This window comes from Thermobia domestica, unplaced genomic scaffold, assembly GCF_964235325.1.
Source record: "Thermobia domestica unplaced genomic scaffold, izTheDome1.hap1.1 HAP1_SCAFFOLD_894, whole genome shotgun sequence".
Lineage (NCBI taxonomy): Eukaryota > Metazoa > Arthropoda > Insecta > Zygentoma > Lepismatidae > Thermobia > Thermobia domestica.
Genome location: NW_027656604.1, coordinates 1 through 23492, shown reverse-complemented (window position 1 = coordinate 23492; position 23492 = coordinate 1). Strand labels below are relative to the sequence as shown.

General features: G+C 34.7%; 1 protein-coding gene across 1 annotated transcript; it reads right to left on the bottom strand.

Moving 5' to 3' along the window:
• Nucleotides 1–6083: 6083 nt before the first annotated feature.
• Nucleotides 6084–22946, bottom strand: LOC145677458 (dolichyl-diphosphooligosaccharide--protein glycosyltransferase subunit STT3A-like; the record flags this gene model as incomplete). Its single annotated transcript, XM_081747932.1, is given in 5 exon segments — nucleotides 6084–9454; nucleotides 15145–15333; nucleotides 17232–17451; nucleotides 19187–19375; nucleotides 22782–22946. Coding segments are annotated over 5 exon segments (909 nt in total), but the record flags the coding sequence as incomplete, so codon positions are not given.
• Between the last annotated feature and the right edge of the window lie 546 nt (nucleotides 22947–23492).

The window sequence follows — 23492 nt, the reverse complement described above, 5'->3', positions numbered from 1 at the left end:
ATGTTTCTTCTTAAAAGTTTTTTTTTTTTTTTTTTTTTTTTTTTTTTTTTTTTTTTTTTTTTTTTGTCGGTGTGTTTGTTTGTCACTTCAGATCCATCGTATTACTCTCAGAGAATATTTTAGTTCTTATTTTTCTTTTTGAGTTCTTATCTTGTATTGCAACAACTCGAAACCTGCAAAACCTTTGTCTACCACTGGGCAAGGACATTTATTACTAGTAATTACGCAGCTTCGATCGTTGCTCATTGTTTATTCTGTTTTAATTCACTTATTGGATTACTTTCGTGGTTATTTCTGTTACTTGTCTAATGCAGTTTAACATTTTATATAAATTTATTACGATATATTAACTAATTTATTATATTTCGTTTTATTACTAGTTTATCCTAAATGTCTACCTTGACAAACACAAACACACACACACATATATATATATATATATATATATATATATATATATATATATATATATATATATATATATATATATATATATAACACTAAGGCCCCCCCCAAACAAAAATCCTGGCTACGCTACTGCCATGGGAGAAACTTTCCTTGCACGTGCGAATCCACTGCGTGTTTCTTTCCATTGATAGGACGATAGTAAATCGCACGCACTTGCTTTGACCTGGTCAGATTGACCTACGCCTCGTCTAGAGTGATGACTACGCCATTTATCACTCTCCAGGTAATGCCCATACAAATGTTTACATGATACACTCTCCGCTGAATGTTGTGCGTTGGTGATTTAAGAGGGATAACCTTGATTCCTGTCTCTTGTTTCATACCAGCCATATACATCACCGTTGTTTTGGCAATGTGACTGCTAGCCTGTCTCTTAGTGGATGTAGATTTTGTTGGTTTCATTGCCATACAAACCAGAGTAATGTTTGTAGTATATAAGATAGATGTTCTGTATATAGTAAACAGTATTTACCTTACATTAGATACCACTTTTGTATAAAAAGAAACTATGGTGGGCACAAAAACAGGTTTTTCGGTCTTTAGAAAAACGAAATCGGGTTTTGAAAATTTTCAAAAAACCGGCTTGTTTCCTTCAAAACCGGTTCGGTTTTTCATCGGATTTGGTTTTCATCAAACCCGGTTCCGTGATTTTTTTAAAATTTGTTCTATTTCTGACCATAATAGTGTTACGTTGTTCTCCGGAAACTGAATCCGTTTCCACAAATAGTTTGTGTTTTCCAAAAGTTTTCACCGAAACCAGTTTCGGTGAAAATTGAACCGGTTTTAGAGAAAATCGAAACCTGTTTCGATGAAAAACCGAACCGGTTTCGGCGAAAAAAACGAACCAGTTTTAGAGAAAAACCGAAATGTCGGTTTTCGATTTTTCTAGAAACCAGTTTTGTCCATCCCTAGAAGAAATCTGCTACTATCATAAACTTTTGGGAAACTTTCCTAGGTAGCGCCCACCCAACTGTTTACATACCACTCTCCGCTGAATGATGTGCGTTGGTATTAGAGCATGAGTTTTGCATTTGTAGAATGTTTCCAGGTCTAACTACTATCAGATGATTCGATAAACGGTTGTTGGTAAACATCGGACACGTGCTGTTATTCCATGTTGCACTGGTGGATTCTCTTTAGTCACACTTTACCGTACTTTAGTAATAACGTTTCGGAGTTGGTTCTGCGTCTTTTGACTAGCCGTTGTGTCCTTCGAAGGTGGATGCACATTACGATGAATTAATGAATATGTCTATTTGTCAACTCTAAAACCTTTGTATTTACACTGTTTTTGTCTGTATTTTGTTATAGATATAGTCCACGTCGGATGTATCTCTTCCAAAATGGATTCATTCTTGAAGGCATGATGATCGGAGAGACCCTTACTCACTCTTAGCTTATACATAGCTGTCTGGTGGCGCTTGTAATTCACTACTGCAAGGATGAAATGACCTTTTGTATATCGCCGTCGTTTAGGCAAAAGTCATGTGCTTTTTTTTTTTTTTTTTTTTTTAATGCAGTTAGGCACTTCTAGAACGAGGACGATATGAAAGGTGAAATACATGACGCTCTAAGATTTTCAGGCTAGATGTAGCATGTAAAATTGTGATGCTAAGCCTGACTATAGTTACCATCACAGTGTCACCTTGCATATCGTCCTTGTCCTAGGAGAGATGCCTAACGCCATCCGTATTCTTTGAAGTTAGTGACTTCTACCATAACGACAATGATACGTTCTTCGCAAAACCCTAAGACAAGGTTTTGTGATCAGGATAGGCACTTGGACATTGTGACATGCGCGTTGCCACCTGTATTACTACCGTCTTCTAATAGGAGCAGCTGTGCGTGGTTGGCTTTCTGCATATCTGGGTATAAACTTCAAAGGCCTTATGCAGAGTCGTTCTGATGCGTGATTAGTGCCACACTAGAGTTCTACTAACATGTTTCCTGCAGTAGTCAGGCCTTTAGTATGACGCTAATATCTCAAAACGACTCTGCATAAGGACCCATGTGTTAATTGCTATTTCTATGAAGGAAGTATTACTATCTACACTGTAAAAATAGCTGTGTTAATTTAACTCAATATGTGTTTCCCAAGTTGTGTTAAATGTCGATACATGGCCTAGTTGTACTTCAGCTCCATCGGATTTTGGAGTAAATTATTAAAATTGAAGTGCTTAAGTACCTGATACTGGGAATTTTATTTATACATACTTCTGGGCATTACCGGTATCTATTGCCTTAAGCCTGTTATGTATAAGGGACTCATCCAAAACAACGCCAACTGGAACTTTACATAGGAGAGATGTACGAGCAATATCTGTAATGTCACTCTCACATAACGACACTGTTTCAGGATTCTCTTTTCGAAGATTTTTCATTTTTCGACCACATGTTTCCCAACTGCCTTGTAACTCTTCTGCACACTTGAAACGAATTCTGCTGACTGTTTATTAGGAAGCGTGCTGACCACTGAGGAAAGCTTCTCACCAAACTTCACTTCGTTTCATGGCAAAAGATTTTCAGTACTGAAGACTTCGTCCTTTAATGTGTTGAAGCGTTCTTGAGATTCTGGCTTGGAAACCCTACCAACTATCTTCAGAAGAACGGTGTAAAGCTCGTTGTACAGCATGCGTACAGGAGGTTCTTCTTTATGGAACATAGTTAAGAATGCTGAGAACAAAGATGCACTTTCACATACAAAGGTCACTTCTGCTTTCACAATGGCTCCTTTCTTCGACATCTTGGAAATCGATACGTAGTTTGAGGAGTTCATCAAGCTGCTTTGCTTTTTCGGAATAAACTGCAGGAAATAATATTCAATGGCTAGAAACTGTTCCGTAAAACGTTCCACAGAGGGCAACACTTCTACCAGCGTGAAGGGATATGCTTGATGAAACGATGCCTTCGTGTTCCTGAATTCTTTGAAAATTTTCCCATCCATGAAGAAGAAAAAAAAAGTAAATCATGACGACGAGATTACAGACATCATCAGCAAATATCTGTAAACCTTTTCTGAACTCATTATGAACGGTATGAATATTGCAACTACCAATATCCAGTAACGGAAACCCACACACACTTTGCACAAACTCAGTTGTGATTCTAAACACTTTCTTTTTGACATTTGGTTCATCATTTCCCAACATAAGAAGATTATTAAGTGACAAATTGTATAAATCCAGCACTTCACAAATGCACTTATGGATGTCCTCACCTTTTGCGTGTCCAATGAAAAATGAGTGCAAGGGGGCATAACCTGCTGCAAAGTAGAGCTTCAATAACAAATTTCAAACTATAGTTCTTTGTGATTTTGAAAGTCTGTTGTTTCATCATAGAGAAGGGTAAACGGAATGTTTTTCAAATCTTCACAAAGCTGTTTGTGAAAAATTGGCCTTGAAGCATCAGTCAACACATACGGTTTGGAATGGCTCAGACAAAAGTTTCTGAGAAAACTGTTTGGATCTGGAAGCATGGATCGTACATCAGCTATATTATCGCACGATGCCGCAGGTAAGTTTTGAGTAGCAACATGTAAGGCCCAAACAATTTTTGCTCTGGTAGCTGCATGACGCTCTGAGCTTAACTGCAGCTTGATCGGTGTTATTGCTTCAGTGAAAGATGGCTGGTTTAGAGCAAAACTTACCGAAGACACTGGACTTACCGAACTCGAACTTGCAGTATCAGTTAAATCAATACTCACGGAACTTCTACTTCCTAAACATATGCTAGTCGGACAGATTTTCAACTGCAGCTTACTCACTTTCTCATTTGCATTTGTACCATGTTTTCATTTTGACACTGTGACGCAGTTTGAAACCTTTATTTTCATTGTTTATTGCTGCACTACAAACGCGAGAGAATACTTCCACTTCACTCCTCTTTGATAATCAAGATGACAGTTTGCGTCCCAAAGCATCAGTTACCAAAAATTTAGGACTAATATTTAATGAATTTTTCAACTGGGATGATCATATTCAATTTCAATGCAGAAAGGCATTTGGAATATTACGCACCCCGTACAGATTTTGCGAAGATTTCACAGCTACTTGTAAATGTACATGACGTCTCGTTCAAACACTAATTTGGTCACTTTTTGATTATTATGATACTCTTTACTGTCCCAAATTACCAAAGAAACTTGCTTACAAAATTCTACGTTAAGATACGCTTTCTATACTAAGAAAAGATCTCATATACTTCCTGTTTTAAATGAGCATAATATTCTTATAATGTTTCATAGAAGATATTTGCATTATGTTTACTTTATATACAGGATCTTAACAACTGACAAACCGGATTATTTGTTCAATAAGCTGACTACACGTTCTACTGTACACAATCATTCCACACATAATAAATTCAAACTTGATTTTCCCCATTATAAAACAAATATACGTCGTGCATCCTTTTCAGTGTCAGCGCCAAGAGCTTTGAATACACTTGCTGAGAAATTTGTCTCTATTTCTTACTTTGTAAAATTCAAAAATGCAGTGCACACATTTACTGCTGCAGAAGCAGAAGCTTCAAAACGGAACACATGACCAATAAATTGAATTGTTTAGCCTTCTTTCCTTCAACTCCCTATTCTTTCGGTCTCTTTCCTTATTACTATCTTTTATAATACGTTCTTTGCTTGTATTTGTTATCATTTATTAATTTGTATTCGGTTACTTTGTATATTTTTTATTATTATAGGGTTAGGTGGTAGAGCAGCCTTGGCTGAACCTCGCCCTCAATCAAGAGTTGTTGTTATTATTAGTTCGCTGAAACCAATCATTCCATATACCTACCTCGATTTGGACATTTTGTAACGCTCAAATTACAATTTTTGCGCTCAAAAAACACTGGCCTGCAGGGATACACAACATGGCTCCATTATTGGCTCTTCCAACTAAAATATTCATACTGAAATGAATGGCCTTTCATAGGATTAGGTGGTAGAGAAACTTGGCAACTTTTAGCATATTACAAAAAGAGTAACAAATAAAGCAATTCATTTAACAAAAGCAAATTCATAGATTCAACAAGTTGGAAGCAGGCTGTTCCACAGAGCGGATTCACTCCCTTCCAGAACACCAGTGAGGAGGGAATGTACACAATGGAGGGAAATTTAAATGTAGGTTTGTTCATGAACAACTTGTGTCCTCAACATACTCTACAAACAGTTTTACTGGGCTTTTTAAGTTATAGGCTACAACACTGGAAGAAGTTGCAAATAGTTGCAAAATAATAAAAATAGTTTCATCCATGAAAAAAAGTTGCAAAAAGTAGCAAATAATTGCTTGCTGGAAGCCCTGAGTTAGCGACTATTTATGCCACATTAACAAATAGTTGCAAAATAATAAAAATAGTTTCATCCATGAAAAAAAGTTGCAAAAAGTAGCAAATAATTGCTTGCTGGAAGCCCTGAGTTAGCGACTATTTATGCTACATTAACAAAAATTTAAGTGCCACCAAACTTACCTTAGGAGCAAACAGTGTTCTTAAACAAATCGCCAAACCTCTAACCTGCAATTTATTTACGTAAAAAGAAATATTGGGCAGCGCCATTACACGAGTAAATACAATACAGGAAAGGTAAATTTAAAAGTAAATGAATGAAAAAATGAAAATTTCACGATAGTCCGTGTAAGTCTTCTTCCAAATATACAGACATTCTGTACATGGCTTACAATAAATTTCCTTCCAGAACATCATTGTTTTAAGTTTACAGAATACCATTAACCCAAGACGCTACAAGAATACAAATATAATCTTAAATTATATAAAAAGAAACCAAAAATACCCATACTCTCATTATAAACGCAAGATTCCCTCACACGTAATTACCACGTTCGAATTCATTGGATATCACATTACCTCATAAAATACACTTTTCCACAGGCACATATCGCTACAGTATACACAGGGTGTTAATTTTATGTAGAAAATTTGCTAGTTAAGTTCTCAGACCTAAACAAGAAAAGAAAAAAAATCACATGGACATAGTCGAAAACAGCGTTTCTAAATTATAGGCTACTGCTCTTTTTTTTTTTTAACAAAACAAATTATTTATTTTTTACTAGTAGAAGTTCCCTTCATCGCAAAGACTGAACAGTATGTAGCCTGCAATACAGTATAGTAGTGTGGGTTATCTAACTTGAAGGGCTTCTAAGTTACTATATGCTTTTAGAACCTCTAGAACGTATAAACCCCGTAACCCTCTCTCGAGCTGAAAATCAAAAAATTGACTTCATACGCGATTAGATTATCTGGATACAAAATTTGGTGACTGTAGGTGAATCCTTTTTACGTGAAAATCTGATTACAGACATACGCACACACATACACGTTCTCTTTTATATATACGCAACTCAAACATTATTTAAAAAAAAAAAAAAAACTTTTAAGCAATTACTTAAAACTCAGTATAGGCTCTATTTAAATATCAAGGTTTCAGAATCCTGTTGCATTTACACAACAAATTCTGTAAAGGAGGTTGAAGCTTAAATAACGCACACTTTATTTTATAAACTTGCTGCGCAGGTCTCAAGATTTAAAAACCATGAATATTAAAGCCCATATTTGTTTCTGTGTAATTTTTTGAATTATCTTTGATAAGTCTCAAAATTTCGAAACACAGCTGTTTTCGACTCATGACTTTTTTATCCTTGCTTGTTTTGATATCAGAATTTTCTATACTGTATACAATTAGTTTACTCTCTACATATTGTTAGCGAAAATATATGCTAAGACATTTTTTGGTAAGATCTTTCAATTTGACAATACTACGCAAAGAAGTTTCATAAATGTACAGCAAACTAAATCTTCCTCAATAAACTTTCTCCTAAAAAATAAAAATGTCTATTTACTTTTATTTAAATACATTCACTCCACACGCTCTAAAATTTGAAGTTAGTTCCTGATTTTTATTATTAAAAGAGAGGGCAGAAAAATGCGATACAATATCTGCAAGTCGATGCATATATCATACACACCAAAAGTCGTTAGGACAGGAATATCATATACATGACTAGTAGTTTTAAAATATGTCATTTAAAGTACACAACTGTCACATTCTCAAGAAACTATTATATGGAATAAATTGCAATTTTAACTTATGCCTACCAACTAGCAAATAGATCCGTCTTTCAAGACTGCACTAAATGCAGTATTAAGTGAAATTTTCTTTTAAAACACCTAAATTGCACTAAATTTATTTCAATAATTTGCACTCGATTTCCACATGTAAAAGACTTCATCTTTTTCAAATAACACTACCAATTCCAAACTAAGTTCTTGTTTGTATCTCAGAAAAAAAAAAGAAAAAAGTGCAAATGTCCTACGAAATTTCACTTTCTATAGAACAATTATTTTTCAACCATGAATTTAATGATTTTTTGAACATTGCTGTATATAAAATAAGTTTTTTTTTCATAATTAGTAACAATTTAACCAAAAAAAATTAACAATTAACACACAAAAGTAGAAATCACTATGCAAATATATTACTAGCTAGCAGAATATAACACTGAAACACCTTAGTATTTAAACTATAATGAAAAATACCCTTCGTTACATAACTTACTATTGTCACACCCCATTTCATTTGAAGTTTAACAGCAGACAAAATGACTACAAAAATGAACTATGATATTTTTGAGCACCGTCAAATGCTTATTATGTTTTTATATATATATTTTTTTAAAATAATGCATTGAAAAAAGTTAAGTGCGCCCAGAACCAATCTCAACGATCCTATTCAGACAATGTAACAACTATCCAACGTTCTTTATACTTTTACGTAACTAAAAGACATTTTAACGACTTGTTTAATTTGTTCCGCATACCCACATATATTACAGAAATTCTGTATCTTTATTTCTATATAGGATTGCAACAAACACAGACATTCCTGCCGTTCCTTCGTAGCCTTTTTGTCAGCCAATATATATATATATATATATATATATATATATATATATATATATATATATATATATATATATATAATACTACCTATAGTACAGTCCGCAGCAAAAAAGCTGCAACATGGGCATGTAAGTTTATTGTGAAACGATGAAGTGTTTTGTTCCAAAATAAGTAAGATAAGTGTGCAGGGGAGGACGCCGAGGTCTCTCCTGGTGTGATTCGTGCCACTTAGACGTTATGTTGATTCCCTGGGCTGTTAGGCGTAGTTTCACAATAAACTTACATGCTCATGTTGCAGGTTTTTTGCTGCAGACTGTACAAGTAAGGAGCCTGTAAAAGGAAGATAAATGTTCCTTATATTCAAAGTAATTCTTTTAAGCCTGACTGTACATCAACACTTCTTAATAAGGATAAATGAAATGCATTTTATTTTACGCTTATTTTAGGGTTTTTGGTGTAATTAACTATTATTATACTATTTAAATACAAATACCAAGTTTCGTTCCAATTCATTACCCACGACCAACCTACTGGACTACTAGTTTTTATATGCAAACTGCGTGATGATGTAATGATATGATCTCATTGTCGAAAAAAAAAAAAACCCACACGCAATGAAAAACAAACAAACAAAACAGTAAGTGAATGCAAGATCACACTCGATGTTCCGCACTAGAAAAGTAAACAAAATGAATGCCTCATGTTCAACTCTCACTTCACACAACACGTAATAATTAATGTAATTAATCTCAATCAACCATTTTAAGTAATAACCACATGAAAAAAAAAGTCCTCGAATATCGGATTTTTTTTTCGTTCTTTGTGTTCTTTGACAAAATTTTTCCCTTCCGTCATTGGGGAGAAAAAGAAACGTTTCCTTGTAGACAACTTACACAAACTATCTTTCGTTATTCACTGTCTTCTTGTTAGACTCCTCTGTTTGGTAAGTCTTTTACTTTATAAATGCGAACCAACCAATGCTCCGTTGTGTACGCTTCTTCTAATACATCCAATTCGAAATCTTTGTTTCCGATTTCAGCACCACGAACACGGTCATAGCCAGGAGGTTTCCCTGCAAATACAGAATCAGCATTTCTCAGCATTTCTTACTTCTAAATATTAGCTGCATAGAGGTAAACTACTCAATATTATTTCTACGTAAACTATGTTTATATAAAGAAGAGGTAATTACGATGTATGGTGTTTTCTTATATTAGCATTCTGTATGATTTTTGTATAAGATAGTAACTTCAGAATTCTTAAAATCTATGTGATCTCGAGATCGTTGATTTGGAAAATGAAACAAAATCTTTTAGTTTAACGTCCCACGCACGACTATGCTCGTTAGACTAAGAGAGACGGGTGGTTAAGGCAAGTGAATGATGGAAAAATTGATAGAATGAAAAAGTGGGAGGAAACAGGAGTACCCCGAGAAAACCCACGGACACCATGTTGTCCGTCACAAACTTACTTAACCGGGAATCAAACCACGAACTCCACGTACTAGAGGTAAGCACCGTCCCCCCGCTGTTTTGGAGTTAAGCATCCCATCCAGTACCGAGGCTATATGAGACGTAGACCTACAGCTTAATATGGGATCCGAACCACATGAGCTCTCAACGGGAATTGAACCCAGGTCTCCTGTACCAAAGACGCGTACTTCCAACCATACAGCTACGAAGGAGCTCTAACTAATTTCGAGAGAAATACGCAATGACGCATGATACAAAGAATTTTAAATCCAATATGATACACTAATCACCAGGGCCCGGATCTTGTTGACCTAAAATTTTCTAAAAAGTGACCTATAAAGTGACACTAAAATTCCTGTAAAATGACCCTAAAATTCACAAAAATTGACCTTAAAATTTACGTTTTTTTAAAAACGTTTATTTCGGTAAATATTGTCATTTTTTGAATATCCATTGGATTTTAATTACCATTTCTCACTCATTCTCAAAAGTTTTGTTTCAGTTAGTTGCAGTCTATTGATTAGTCCATTGTACGGCATTGTACGTATTGAAAGCGTCAATTCACTCCCGAATTGAAACTAGGAGCACACTTAAAGAATAGAAGTTCGCAAGTGTAGACTGAATACATGAGAATAATAGATTTAAAAAAAAAAAAAAAAAAAAAAAAAAAAAAAAAAAAAAAAACGTTGGAGTCACTTTGATAGTAAGACTATCCATGGCTTTGGATTGATTATTTTAACAAAAAAAACGCTGACCAAAGCATAAATTATAATTTTTTAAAATGTGTTTTAAGCTTTGGTCAGCATTTCTTTTGTTAAAAAAAAAAGTTTAAAATCTCTGTGAGTCTTCTAATCCACAGTTAGTTATTCTCGTGATCACATCCTTTGTGGTCAATAATTCAAAGCCATCTGCTTAAACACCTACCAATCCTTACCCCTAATCAACCAGCTACAGCTTAGTGTTCAATAGCTTTTTAGAAATGCAGTTTTCCACCCCAATAGTCAGGAAGCAGGAAAAGATATAACTTCGTATTTTACAAATCCGTAAACAGTGTTCATTTTAAGAGTTTCTTATATAGAAGAAGAAAGACTAAAAAGACCATAAGTGACCTAAAAGTTACCTTAAAATGTTAAAAAAATGACCTGAAACTTCAAAAAGGCAAAAAGTGACCAAAAGTTGACCCTAAAACAATACACTTTTAGAACCTTGAGTTGACGGATAACGTTTTTATTTGAAGCTGCTTTGTCCTGTGCGTAACAGAAAAAAGTTGACTTGTCAACAAGATCCGGGCCCTGCTAATCACAGTAATTCACATAAAGTGTAACACACAATTATAGACAATTTCATTTTTTTTTTTAAACAGCAATTTGAATCAGAATTAGAAATCTCGCGAACACTACTTCTGGCAACGTGTATTTCGTTCCATTATTCTTGGCTAGTTTCATCAGTTTTGCGACTACTTCTGCACGAAAGAAATGATGATAATCCACGCATATTCTTACATATTCTGATTTATTTTTACCTTTCATTAAAACCTAAAACATTTGTTCATTCTCGTTGTGGTTAAAAAGTACGTGAATTTTTAACTATTGCAAATTTAGTGGTACAAGAAGAGGTTGATAAATCCAGCAAGTCTATAATTATCGAAACCTACCATGCAAAACCATGTGTAGATAAACTAATCAGAAGTTTTTTTCTCTTTCTTTCTTCCAAGTCCAAACCTAGGATGGGTGCCCAGATTCTGACCATTAAAAAAATTCCTAAAGAATCTTCTGCTGAAGGAGATCTACTACGATTTGACCATAATATTGGGTCTAAGAACCCCAATTGTATGTCGTGAAGAAATGGGCTGCAGATTTTGAATACGGATATCTGAGTTAGGAAATAACCCAAGATACAACCAATCTATTTTACGTACATTTCCAAGATGACGGAAGTCACCGGATGGTTCTAGATCAGCGTTTCCCAACCGGTGTGCCGCGAATGAGCCGCTGGTGTGCCGCGAGGAAATCGAAACAAATTATTAATTCGATAGGGGCCAAATTGCAAGACATAGGGGAAAATATATATATATTTGTATTTCACATTATTATGAACCTCTACCATAAATCTACAATTTTAAGTTTCATACTGTGTTACTTTTCTGTTCATTTTTAATGTTGAAAAACGTATTTATGATTGTCATGACCATTATTGCTTCTTTATTGTTGCAGACTATTTCGTAACTTGAAATTTTAACATATCATTCAATAAATTCAAAAAAGCAAACATGCATACAAATTACCTATATTTAAAAGTATACGAGATTTGTTTATTTATTCGTTATTTAGTGATCTTCCCTTTTAGTTAAAGGTTAGATACAGTTTTCGAAAGAGAAAATAATTTTTAAAAACCCGAGTCCTATATTTCATTGCAATTGTTTTTATTATTATTATTATTTTAAAATTAGAATGAAAAATAAGCATAATGATTGACCACGGGGGAAAATCAGTGATCGAACTTTCTTCTCTGTAAGAAGGACAGTAATCACATAAAAATACCACGGTATTCTATATTTACAAATAATAATAGTAGTAATAATTATATATATATATATATATATATATATATATATATATATATATATATATATATATATATATATATATATATATATATATATATATATATATATATATATATATAATATGGGTGTGCCGCGAGAATTGAAGTTACACCTGTAGTGTGCCGCAAGTTGAAAAAGGTTGGGAAACGCTGTTCTAGATGATCGCCAGATCCCGTTCCGACGGATAAAGAGCTGCACATTAGCCACGAAAGTTTGTGAAAAGTATTCATGAGGAGTTGGGCATGATGGTAGAATACAGCAGCAAATGCACTCCGAAAATGTTGAACTCTGATTCGAAGCGTGTATGGGTAAAGAGACATACACGGGGGGATTGGTCTAATTTCAAGGGTATAAAGATAATTTATAGGGTATATTGGACGAAACCTATTTATATATCTATTGGTCAATTGGTGCATATTGTAGAATTATTTGGACAAAATTACGGCAACATTGAAGAAAAGAGACGCGGAAAGCTGACAGAAGAGGCAACCTTTCTCCAAAATAATGCAATGATACGTACAGCACACGTCAGTAAATCTGCAAAGTGGATGTGTCACAGTTCCAAATAGAAGAGTACCAGAATCTGATTTCTAATTTTTACTTCTCCAAATTGAAAATGGCCGTGACGGTTACGCACTTCAATGGTAGTTAGCCCATCCTGCTGATACAGAGGTCTCCAGAGCAATCTTCAGACTTCCATTTGACTGCTCTGCATGCATTGCAGAAGGGATGTAAAATGTGGATGCACTAAGGAGACATATATTGAACAAAACTACCATGTATTGTTGGACATTTGCCTTTATTCTTCATAAGACTGAGAATTCATCAATTTACCCTTGTAAGTAATTTGTGAGAACTTCTTTTAGAGAAAAGACCACGACCGCCAGTTCGAAAATTTTTCCAAATGTATCATTTCTAAATTTTGAAAACTGAAGGCGATAATCCTGTTAATTATATTTATCATAATACTTAATTTTGTAGCTGATTGTACATTAATTATAACGTATTTTCGTGCTACTTTAAGTATCATGATAAAAATATGGAGGAAATAGTAACACATCTTTTTAGAGACTAATACAATTTTGCATTCCGAGAGTATTCAAGTACGGAGTTCAAAAAGCTCCATATATATATTTTTGTATATTAATGCTAACATCCTTAACGGTTAGTACGAATAGTTTACATATTAATAACGATACCATGAATTGCTTAATGACTTACATTATTAAATAACAACACTTTACACAATTTTAAAAGGCTACCTTGCATCTTTTAACCCTATGTGGCATTATGTTACTTGCAAGTAACAAGGTGACGATATGGTCATTACAGCTAGAACAGAGGCAGGACTAAGGAGATGCTGGACGGAATACTTGACATCGGGAAACAATATAGAAAAAAATGAAATCTTTAAGTTTTACGTCCCATGCTGATGCTGGCTAGACTAAAGGAGACGGTGATGATGAGAAATAAATAAATGGTGGAATAAAGGAAGTGGGAAAAAACGAGGGAACCCCGAGAAAACCCACCACACGGTGTTTGTCCACCACAAAGCTCACTTGGTGCGAGATGGGTCAACTAAGGACTCCAAGCACCAGAGGTGAACGCTCTACCACTGAGCCACCGCGGCCCCTGGAAACAATATAGAGGGTGGCCCATAAGTAGGTATACAGTCCCGTCCCGTATTTTATATCATTTCTTATTGTTATCAAACAGGTAGACCTAGTTTCTTTATTATTTGTTCTTAATGTATTTTTACTTATTTCTTCAACTCGAAACAGTCGAAGCAAGTAAATCCATAAACTAGAATGTGATACTTGATCAATGCAGGGGTGTATACCTACTTTTGGGCCACCCATCGAAAAGTCGAAAGTCATGAGAACATCCTGTGGAAACAGGTCCTTATGGATCAAGTAAACACAGAACAAATGAAGAGGTCGATATTTCAAATATCTGGGAAGTCTTTTGGCGAAAAACGATTACTGCACCAAAGAGATCAGGTTCAGAATTGCCGTAGCAAACGAGGCATTTAACAAGAAAAGATTACTCCTAACTGAAAGCTTGACGCTGGCAAATTGGTGTATGAGGCGTGGAACTGTATGGTTCAGAGACTTGTACATTATGGAAGTTAGAGAAGAAATATTTAGAAAGTTTCGAAATGTGGTGTTGAACAAAGGTGGAGAAGATAAAATGGATATAAGGAGTAACAAACAAAGATGTTTTAAAACGAGTATGAGGGGAAAAAAAAAAAAGGATGCTCTTTACCAGAATCCTTCGTAGGACAGAAAACTGATTGGATATATCTTGCGAGAAAATTACCTTCTTCATATCGCCATAGAGGGAAAGATGAAAGAAAACGAGGAGCAGGAAAAACATAACGGGAAGAAAATATTTGGAACTAGAGGAGGAAGTTGAAAATTGAGAAGCGTGTAGAAACATTTCCAGACACTACCTAAGGAGGGGAGGGGGATTTTCTGTTAGTCCCAGGACCTGCCAAGAAACAGAATACTTAATACTAATAAGTAATAAATAGGTTTCGTATTCGAACGTTTCGTAAAATAAATGTTAAACGATTTTTATACAGTATGAGAACTTATAGCTTGTCGCGTGCCTGTCCTTTTGTAATGCATATAATTAGTCCATGCAATATAGGATTAGTAATAATCATACTTATCTATAACTTACCTCCTTCTGTATAAACCTGTCCAAAGCGATAGTAACACATTTTGTACATTAGACAATTGAGCATAGTAGGGGAACCCTCTTTATCAATTCGGAATTCTCCAGATCCCGAGTAGTAGTCCACTTCCTTGATATGCTGACCTCGACTGGTACTCCCTCCGATTCGAACCATCCACAAGAACTTGTTTATGTCTGAGAAAAAATCGAAAAGGATTGAAAAAAACAATATCAGAAATAACTAATTCCCAAAATCAAATCTATGGCTACATACAGGGAATACATAAAGATCTGCAGGAAACTAAAACTGAAACGTTGGAACTATTATGTTTATAAACACAAAACACTTTTGGGTGAGGAGGAAAGATTAGTCTTGTTTTAGCCATACTACTCAATGATACTTGGAGTGGTGATCGTGTAAATCAACATGGCGACCATACAAGAATAGGCACACTGTGTGTTATGGTTTGTTGAGTTAAAAATCTTACGTTTCATTGCGGAAAAATTTTTACACACATGGGAAGCCACTCCTAGCAGAGATAAGTATGAAGAGATCAAATAAAAAGTTCAAAGCTATGAGAAGTGTGTCAGATCTGTCATATAGTGGAAGGCCAGGAACGAGTAACAATGTGATTCAGACAGTGCAAGAGAGTATGGAACGGAATCCAATGGAAATCCTTGGAACTGGTGATGCCCAGGCCAAAATTACGAAAAATTGCACGCAAGGAAGTGAAGAATCGACCCTACAAGTTAAAATTAGTACACGATTTAATAGACGAAGACTGTGATATAAGAATGGAATGTCGTGAACGCTTACTCGTTTACAGGATGGTGTGACCTTCTGTATCGGATTCTGTTCTCAGATGAGGCCACTGTTTATGTTTGGGAAAAAGCAAACAGACACAACTGCCGAACTGAAGCGGAGGAGGATGCTGTTTCAATGAACTGTGTCACTGATCTATTTTTCTTTGAGAAAGATACGGTAAATTGAAAATTGAAAATGAAATCTTTGAGTTTAACATCCCACGTTTATGCCTTTTAGGCTAAGGGAGACGATGATTAAAGCAAGTGAATGATGATGGAAGAACTTGTGGAATGAGAAAGTGGGAGGAAACGGGAGTACCCGAGAAAACCCACGAGCATTATGTTGTCCACCAAACTTACTTGGCCGGGGATCGAGCCAACGACCCACGCACCAGAGGTAAGCGCTCTACCACTGTGTCACCGTACCCCCACACTAAATTGAGACAGTTAACCTAAATATACTACAGACATTCCTTGTGGTAGAATTTAAGAGATAAGGTATCATCAATGAGGTCCATATGCAACAAGATGGAGCACCGCCACATTTTTCCCTTGAGGTTTGGCAGTTTTTTAACAAAGAATTCCAGAAGAGAAGGCTTGGCCGATGAGGATCCACACCATGACCTGCAAGATCACTAGACCTGAAACATTGTGATTAAAGGATGTGGGAACATATAACGACCAAGATGTATGCATAAAAATAAGCTAATCTGGACGAACTGAAGAACAAGAAGTGTCGGATGAAAAAGGCTGCAACAGTTTTCGGACGTGAATGGTCCACAATTGCATGTTCGGCGAAGAAAATAGTTTTCTAATTGCAGAGTTTTAGTTTTCTGCAGAACATGATAGATTCCCAGTACAATATAGAAAGAAATAAAACTAAATTCTATTTATAAGTGAAAAGTTTCATGACGATTTGATGTTATTATTTTTAATTAGAGGCAGATATAGATATTAATGAAAGGGAAAACAACCGAATTTTTTAACACACCATATCCTCTATAGATGTGAAATTCTATAAAGTACAAAGAGTGAAAAAGTGACTGACTGGACCAGAAATCAAACCCAGGACCTCCGGCATACCGTGCTGATGCGTTAATCACTATGCCACCCAGTTTGCTTCCCAGAACAGCCAGTTCAAAAGATAATTTTATAAGTTTCGCGGACAATCTTAATTTTCTTTATATCTATTACATAGAATATAAATGAAATTTTCAGTAGAGAAAAATATCATTCCCACAAGGTATTGTACCAATCATATAGTATAATTTAGTCTATAAAACACTTACCATCTGATGAATATCCAGTTAAACCTCCAAATATCACCAACACATAATCTACATCTAATTCTCTCATAATTTCATATGCTTTCTCTTCGCTTGAAGCCATGGCCTGGCCAACCCGAGAAATGTGCGTATTATTCCACGTATTATTATCCACTAATATAGTCCGATTTGCCATCGCCGTTATCTGATAACCATAATCCCACCAAGACATTACTCTGGCATTCTGAAAAATACACAAAAATAAAATAAACAATAAGGAAGTTACAATAGTAACAGACAATAATTTATCAGTCATCTCTACAGGGATGTCCAATCCCTCAAGGTAAGGTTGTCAACTCACCGGTATTTTACTGGCAGACCGGTATTTTGTCAGCCTGAACTATGTACTTCAAGGTTTAGAATACAGCTATTTGTAATCTATTTTGAGGATTATGAGCGGATGCCGGTAATTTTATTTCTCAGTGTTAGCAACCCTACTCCTAGGGGTCTGCGAAAACCCCACAAATTTTCCATTCTTATATAAAATTTACCATTCTCTTAACAGAGAGAGAAAAAAAAACACTTAAATTTACGATTTCAAGTTTCATTGTACCATTTTCAAAGAAAAATTATGCTCCTTCCTCCCCAACATTCTCACGGATGCAATCTACGCCCTAAAACCCGCCTGGGGGCACCCTTGCCTTTCTCAATATCCACGTTTATGATTTTTGGTTGCAAGTAATATTTTGAATATAAAATAATACTGACCTGGATGTGTTTCTATATCAGTATTTTTTCTTCAAATTCTCGTTGATATTTCAGGCGAAGTTTTCGATGGTTTTTGCTTATTGTGATAGATGGCTGGCTAATCATATATTAATGATTGTACTTCAATGGTAAAGAATCAAATATTACAATCTATGTATTCCAGTAATAAAACAGAAACTCTCTGTAGAAAATACCTTTATATACAGTCTTTCTAGTACTAATTAATATATAAATGACTTTAAAATGTACTGTTTAAGTCCATATTAATGAATATTCTCTATTTACAGTTAATTTTACCGAACTTACGAACATTGTTAAATATTCGTTAAAAAATATGAGAGAATATACATATATTTTATTCTCTACATATGAGTCGAATGTACTTTCTTCAATAGTTAGACTGAGAATCACAAGCCTTAGTCACGAAAATTTTTTTTAAGGTTTTGAAGAGAGAAGTGGCCAACGAAAAATGTAACATTGCAGTGTAAAAACTATTCTTCTTGTATGACATTTGCGTAAGTAGATTTGTAATCAGAAGCTGGACAATTTCTTGACGCACAATATTTAATCACAAATTCAAAAAGACTGAAAATTATGTATTTAACTAGCAGCTTTTGTACAGTATATTATGTAAATGAAATGAAATCTTCGAGTTTTACGTCCCACGGTTATGCCGGTTAGGTTAGAGGAGACAGTGATGATGAGTAATGAATGAAATGGTAGAATGAAAACAGAGGGAGGAAACGGGAGAACCCCGAGGAAACCCACGCACACGGTGTTTGTCCACCACAAAGTTCACTTGGCGGGGGGTGGGGTTGAACCCGGGACCCCAAGCACCAGAGGTGAACGTTCTACCACTGAGCCACCGTGGCCCCTAATATATTATGTAATGTTATCTTTATATTTAGAGGATAAAAAGGTGCAAAATTCTGAACCCAATACACAAATGAAATGGTTTTCGCAAAGCTCTTCGAAGTTTAACATTAGTATCTGGTATAAATGGAGTAAAATCATTGAAGTTTGAACACATTACACAAAACTTTCCACTGAACTGCAAACAAGTGTAAACAATAACATCATTGAAAACAATATCAGTAAAATGTATATTATGATTATTTTATCGTGTGCGCATCACAACAAAGCTATATAAAATAACAGTGTAATGGACAGTAAGAAATTAATTAAGATACTAGGTTAATTCATTATCTCACCTCCGGTGTGTTCATTCGCAGCCAATAGTATGCTTCCCTGAAGTCATCAAAAATGATTCGTGATCCATCGTGAGATCTTGCTGACAATACAATGCTTGGAGAACTGTAAGCTTCTGACGTAACCCATGTGCAATGCACAGTGTACGATATCAGGAAAAAGCACATAAGAATAACGAACATTTTGGCAATCTGAAAAAATAAAAAAGTAAATAAATAAACAAGATAAAATGTGCAACGACAATCTTATGTACAAGTTCCATTTGACAGATACATATGTACATGGGCGGCGATTAGGGGGACAAAGGGGGGGGGGTAGTTGCCCCCTCACTTTTTTGAAGTAACCCATTAATGTATATAATTTCAATTGAACATGAAAAAATTTTGTATGTATTACTGTTTCATAGAAAAAAATGGTGCCATATAATATTTGCCGTTGCGTGAGTAGGTATTGGTTGTCTTCCCGTTATTGCCACAGAAAATAACCCAAAAATTAACCTATTGGAGCACAACAATTCCAGTATTCTTTCAATTCAGGGGTATAGAATCAAAACCTGATAAATCCATTTTCCAATTTTGCGGGAAACGAAGAACAAGTGACGCCCTTTTGTTTCAAAACTGTTGCACAATTTTTGGTTTAGTGGTCACTACTTAATACAAATGAGTGAAATGAACCACTAAACAAAAAAAGTTGTTCAACAATTCTGAAAACATGAGGTCGCCACTTTTTCTTCGTTCCTAGACAAAATTCAAAAAGAGATTTAGCAGGTTTTGCTTCTATACCCCCTTCTTACAAGAGCGCGATATGTTAGTTAGCTGCTTTGAAACTAATTGAAAGAACATTTCGCAAAAAAATTATTTCACAAGGTATTCTTTAATTGCACAAAAATTGACAGTTCCTAACATATCTTTTCTTCTTTCTAAAGTAAGGAATTTTGATTAAAATGACTGTAATAAGAAAAAACTTCCACCTTTTCTATTGTTTTGTAGTGTAATATACGAGTGAAGTGGTGTGTTTAGGGATGTACGAGTGTATACAATTAAATTTAGTGAATTCAACATAAATCTAGGTTTTAGGATTATTTTGTATAACTGGAGTGTGGAGTGATTCTAAGTATTGTGTTTTGATGTGTTCCAAGAAAGCGAAAACTGCACCTAATGGCTACAAACATGCTTCGGGAAGTTGCAAAAGCAAATATTGCTTTAAATGTCGTAGCATATGCTTGTAGTTTTTACTGTCTTTTAATTTCTAAGAGTAATAATATACATTTAATAGCGTGTGGAGGAATTAAAAATTAAGTTGTTCATTAATCCCCAGTTTCAATATAACTTCTACAAAACAAGACTCGTTTTTCATTACTATGTTTAATATTATTCTTTCTGTTTATTTGTTTTGTAAATTGTTATTAAATAATCTGATGACACAATTTTCCAGACAAAATTTTAAGATATTCATGAGCAAGGAATCAAATCTCTTCTTACACTTTCGTTGTTTAAGAGTACAAAGGGCTAGTACCTACTTGCGTTGCTCTTGTCAATTTACTTAATAAAATATGAAATACTATGTACGGTATTTTAAACGAAAAAGATAGTATCCTATTAGTTATACAAACCTTTCGTCAAACAAAATGTTAGAAAGAACCGGGGAAACTAAGATTGATATACAAATATTCAGATCATAGCCCCCCCACTTTCAACGTCCAATCGCCGCCACTGCATATGTACATAAATTCAGTTGTAACTACAGGCCTTTTTTCTTAGTTTTCATAAAAAATATAAACTTTTTAACCCTTTTATAACCTTGATTTTTTGAAAGTTTTTTTTGCTTTTATTTAGGTATTTCTAAGCTCCCCTATAATCAACATTTTATAATTTATTCATCATCAAACAGGTTCTTAAACGAAGGTATCTACTTGGGTCATTCCATGGAAAATCATCAGATGATGGTTGCGTCATGAACATGCAATCAAATGAAAATTTGCCGTTATTAGCTAGACCAAACGCAGAATATAATCTGCCCCTCCCTCATTGGGGTTAGCCGCGGCCCACGAAAGTTGTAATGGCAACCAACTTTTCTGAAAACCATGTCATCCGTTTTTCTTATGTAGTGCTTCACTGAACATACACAGAGCTAGAAATAAGATCCCATTTTGAAGGTATAGCATTACCCTTTTAGCACAAAATATCAGTTTCGTCATATGAGTTACGGTTGGAAAGATATATATCGGGTGTTCTAAAAATGGCGCTCATGGACCACGGAGTAGTCTTCTACATTTCGAGTCCTCGTCTGGAGACAAATTGCACTATGTGGCAACGTCGCAAATAAAGAACCATATCTACAAATCTATCTATCTATCGATTCTTTCCAGATGGCAGCTAAAGTCGATGTTGATTGACACTAGCATCAGTTATTAGTGTGGCAATCGATTCAACTACTTGCTGTATTTGTGGAGCTAATGGTTCCAAGTTAATCTGCAATGTTGCCACATTGTGAAATTTTGATTCCCCATAGAGGCTGAAGAAAGCCCCAGAGGTTATACCATCATACAACATTTTCGCTTTAATTTGGCCTGTGGTCCGTGAGCGCCATTTTTAGAACACCCGACATATATATATTCAAATTTCGTGAAGATTTTGCTTATTTTGCGCATGTCTGCAGTGAATGCAAGTAGGAATTAAGTTTTTTGCATGAACACACACACGAATGTTCACCAATTTGAAAACGTGAACTCCTGATTTGGTAAACCCTAGCTAAAGAATGTTTATCCAGAAATAGTTTTTGCAATGAGTCTCCTTGGATTCCTTTCCGTGATATAGGTGGCATGGCACTCTTTTTTTGGATTATGTTTTTTGGCTACTTTAAACAACATATATGACAAACAATGAAATAACGGAAACAAAAATTCACTTTTATGTACGATTATTTCTTTTCCCATCTTTTGCTGCCTTGAAGATTATTAAGCTCGCTTATGCCACTCTTCCGTAGTAATTCTGACGTAATCATTGGTTATACCTGTATTAACGATACGCTTTAATTGAATTAAATTTACTTTAATGCCCCCACGTTATGTCCTTCAGACTATAGGAGATGGTTGATCAATAAAAGTGAATGACTATGAAATTAATTATTATTATTATTTGCTTTCCTACCGGGAACCAAAGGCGCACGCGCTAGCCACTAGACCAGCGGAGAGGGTTGATACTCCTTTATTGTTCCCGGAAATCCTCTCCCGAAAAAAATTGAAATTCCTTGAGGAAATGCAATATATATTTAAATGGTTAGTGCGTATGCTATATTGTAGGTTCATCTATTAAGTACTGTTGCCAGGCTACCATTTTCTTCGTTTTAATAAGTAATTTCGTCTACGACACGAAAGAATCGTACGCATCAGAATCATTATTAAGTTGGTTACATAACTCCACCGAAATTGAATGAAGAAAAAGGCGACTTATTTTCTTTGCATGACTGAGTAAAAAAGCCTTGTTCTACTGATGAAGGATAACCAATTTGTTATTTGAAATATACAGAAGCTACTAATTATTTGGTTGTTATAAGGAACACGAAGGCAAGAAGAGTTTAGATTAATTTGAAACTTACCTCACTTTTCATAACAAAATTAGATTCAAATTTTTTGTTCTTTTTATCCACAGCTTTTGTTGAATCAATTTCTTTCATATATGTTGTCAGCATCGCAGATACAGCAATTCCTGACAAAATGCACATCACAGGGGCGAGCACCAGCATCAAACGAACCATAACGCCCTACAAGAAATATTCACAACACTATTTATTCAAAGTATAAATAAAACAAAAATTGATATCTTAATTATATATACAGTACAATTCCCATATATATATATATATATATATTAACAATTTAATTTTTTTATGAAACAAAACCAGTAATCAGTATTTACTACGAAATTTTAATCTCGTAGTTAAGGGGATAAGTAAAATACATACAGATGCACTCAACAAGTAAATATTTTACTTATCTCCTTAATAAGTAATCATTACTTTAACAACGATAACGTCTGGTACATTTTATTAACAGTTTTCTGATATAAATATCCTTGTTGGCATCAACTACCAGGCAGTAATTGAACAATGTATGCTTCACAGTTTTTCTGTTTTTCCACGTTATTCAACTTGTCTTTTTCAAAGAAAGAAAGAAACCACTACTATTAGCTACTATTATTTTTAACTTTTAGTGATTACCTACAGAATCTGGCTCAAAACTTGGAAATAATAGTTAAATATACATAAAACTATCTTAGACATAACTATTTATATCAGAGATGCAAATAC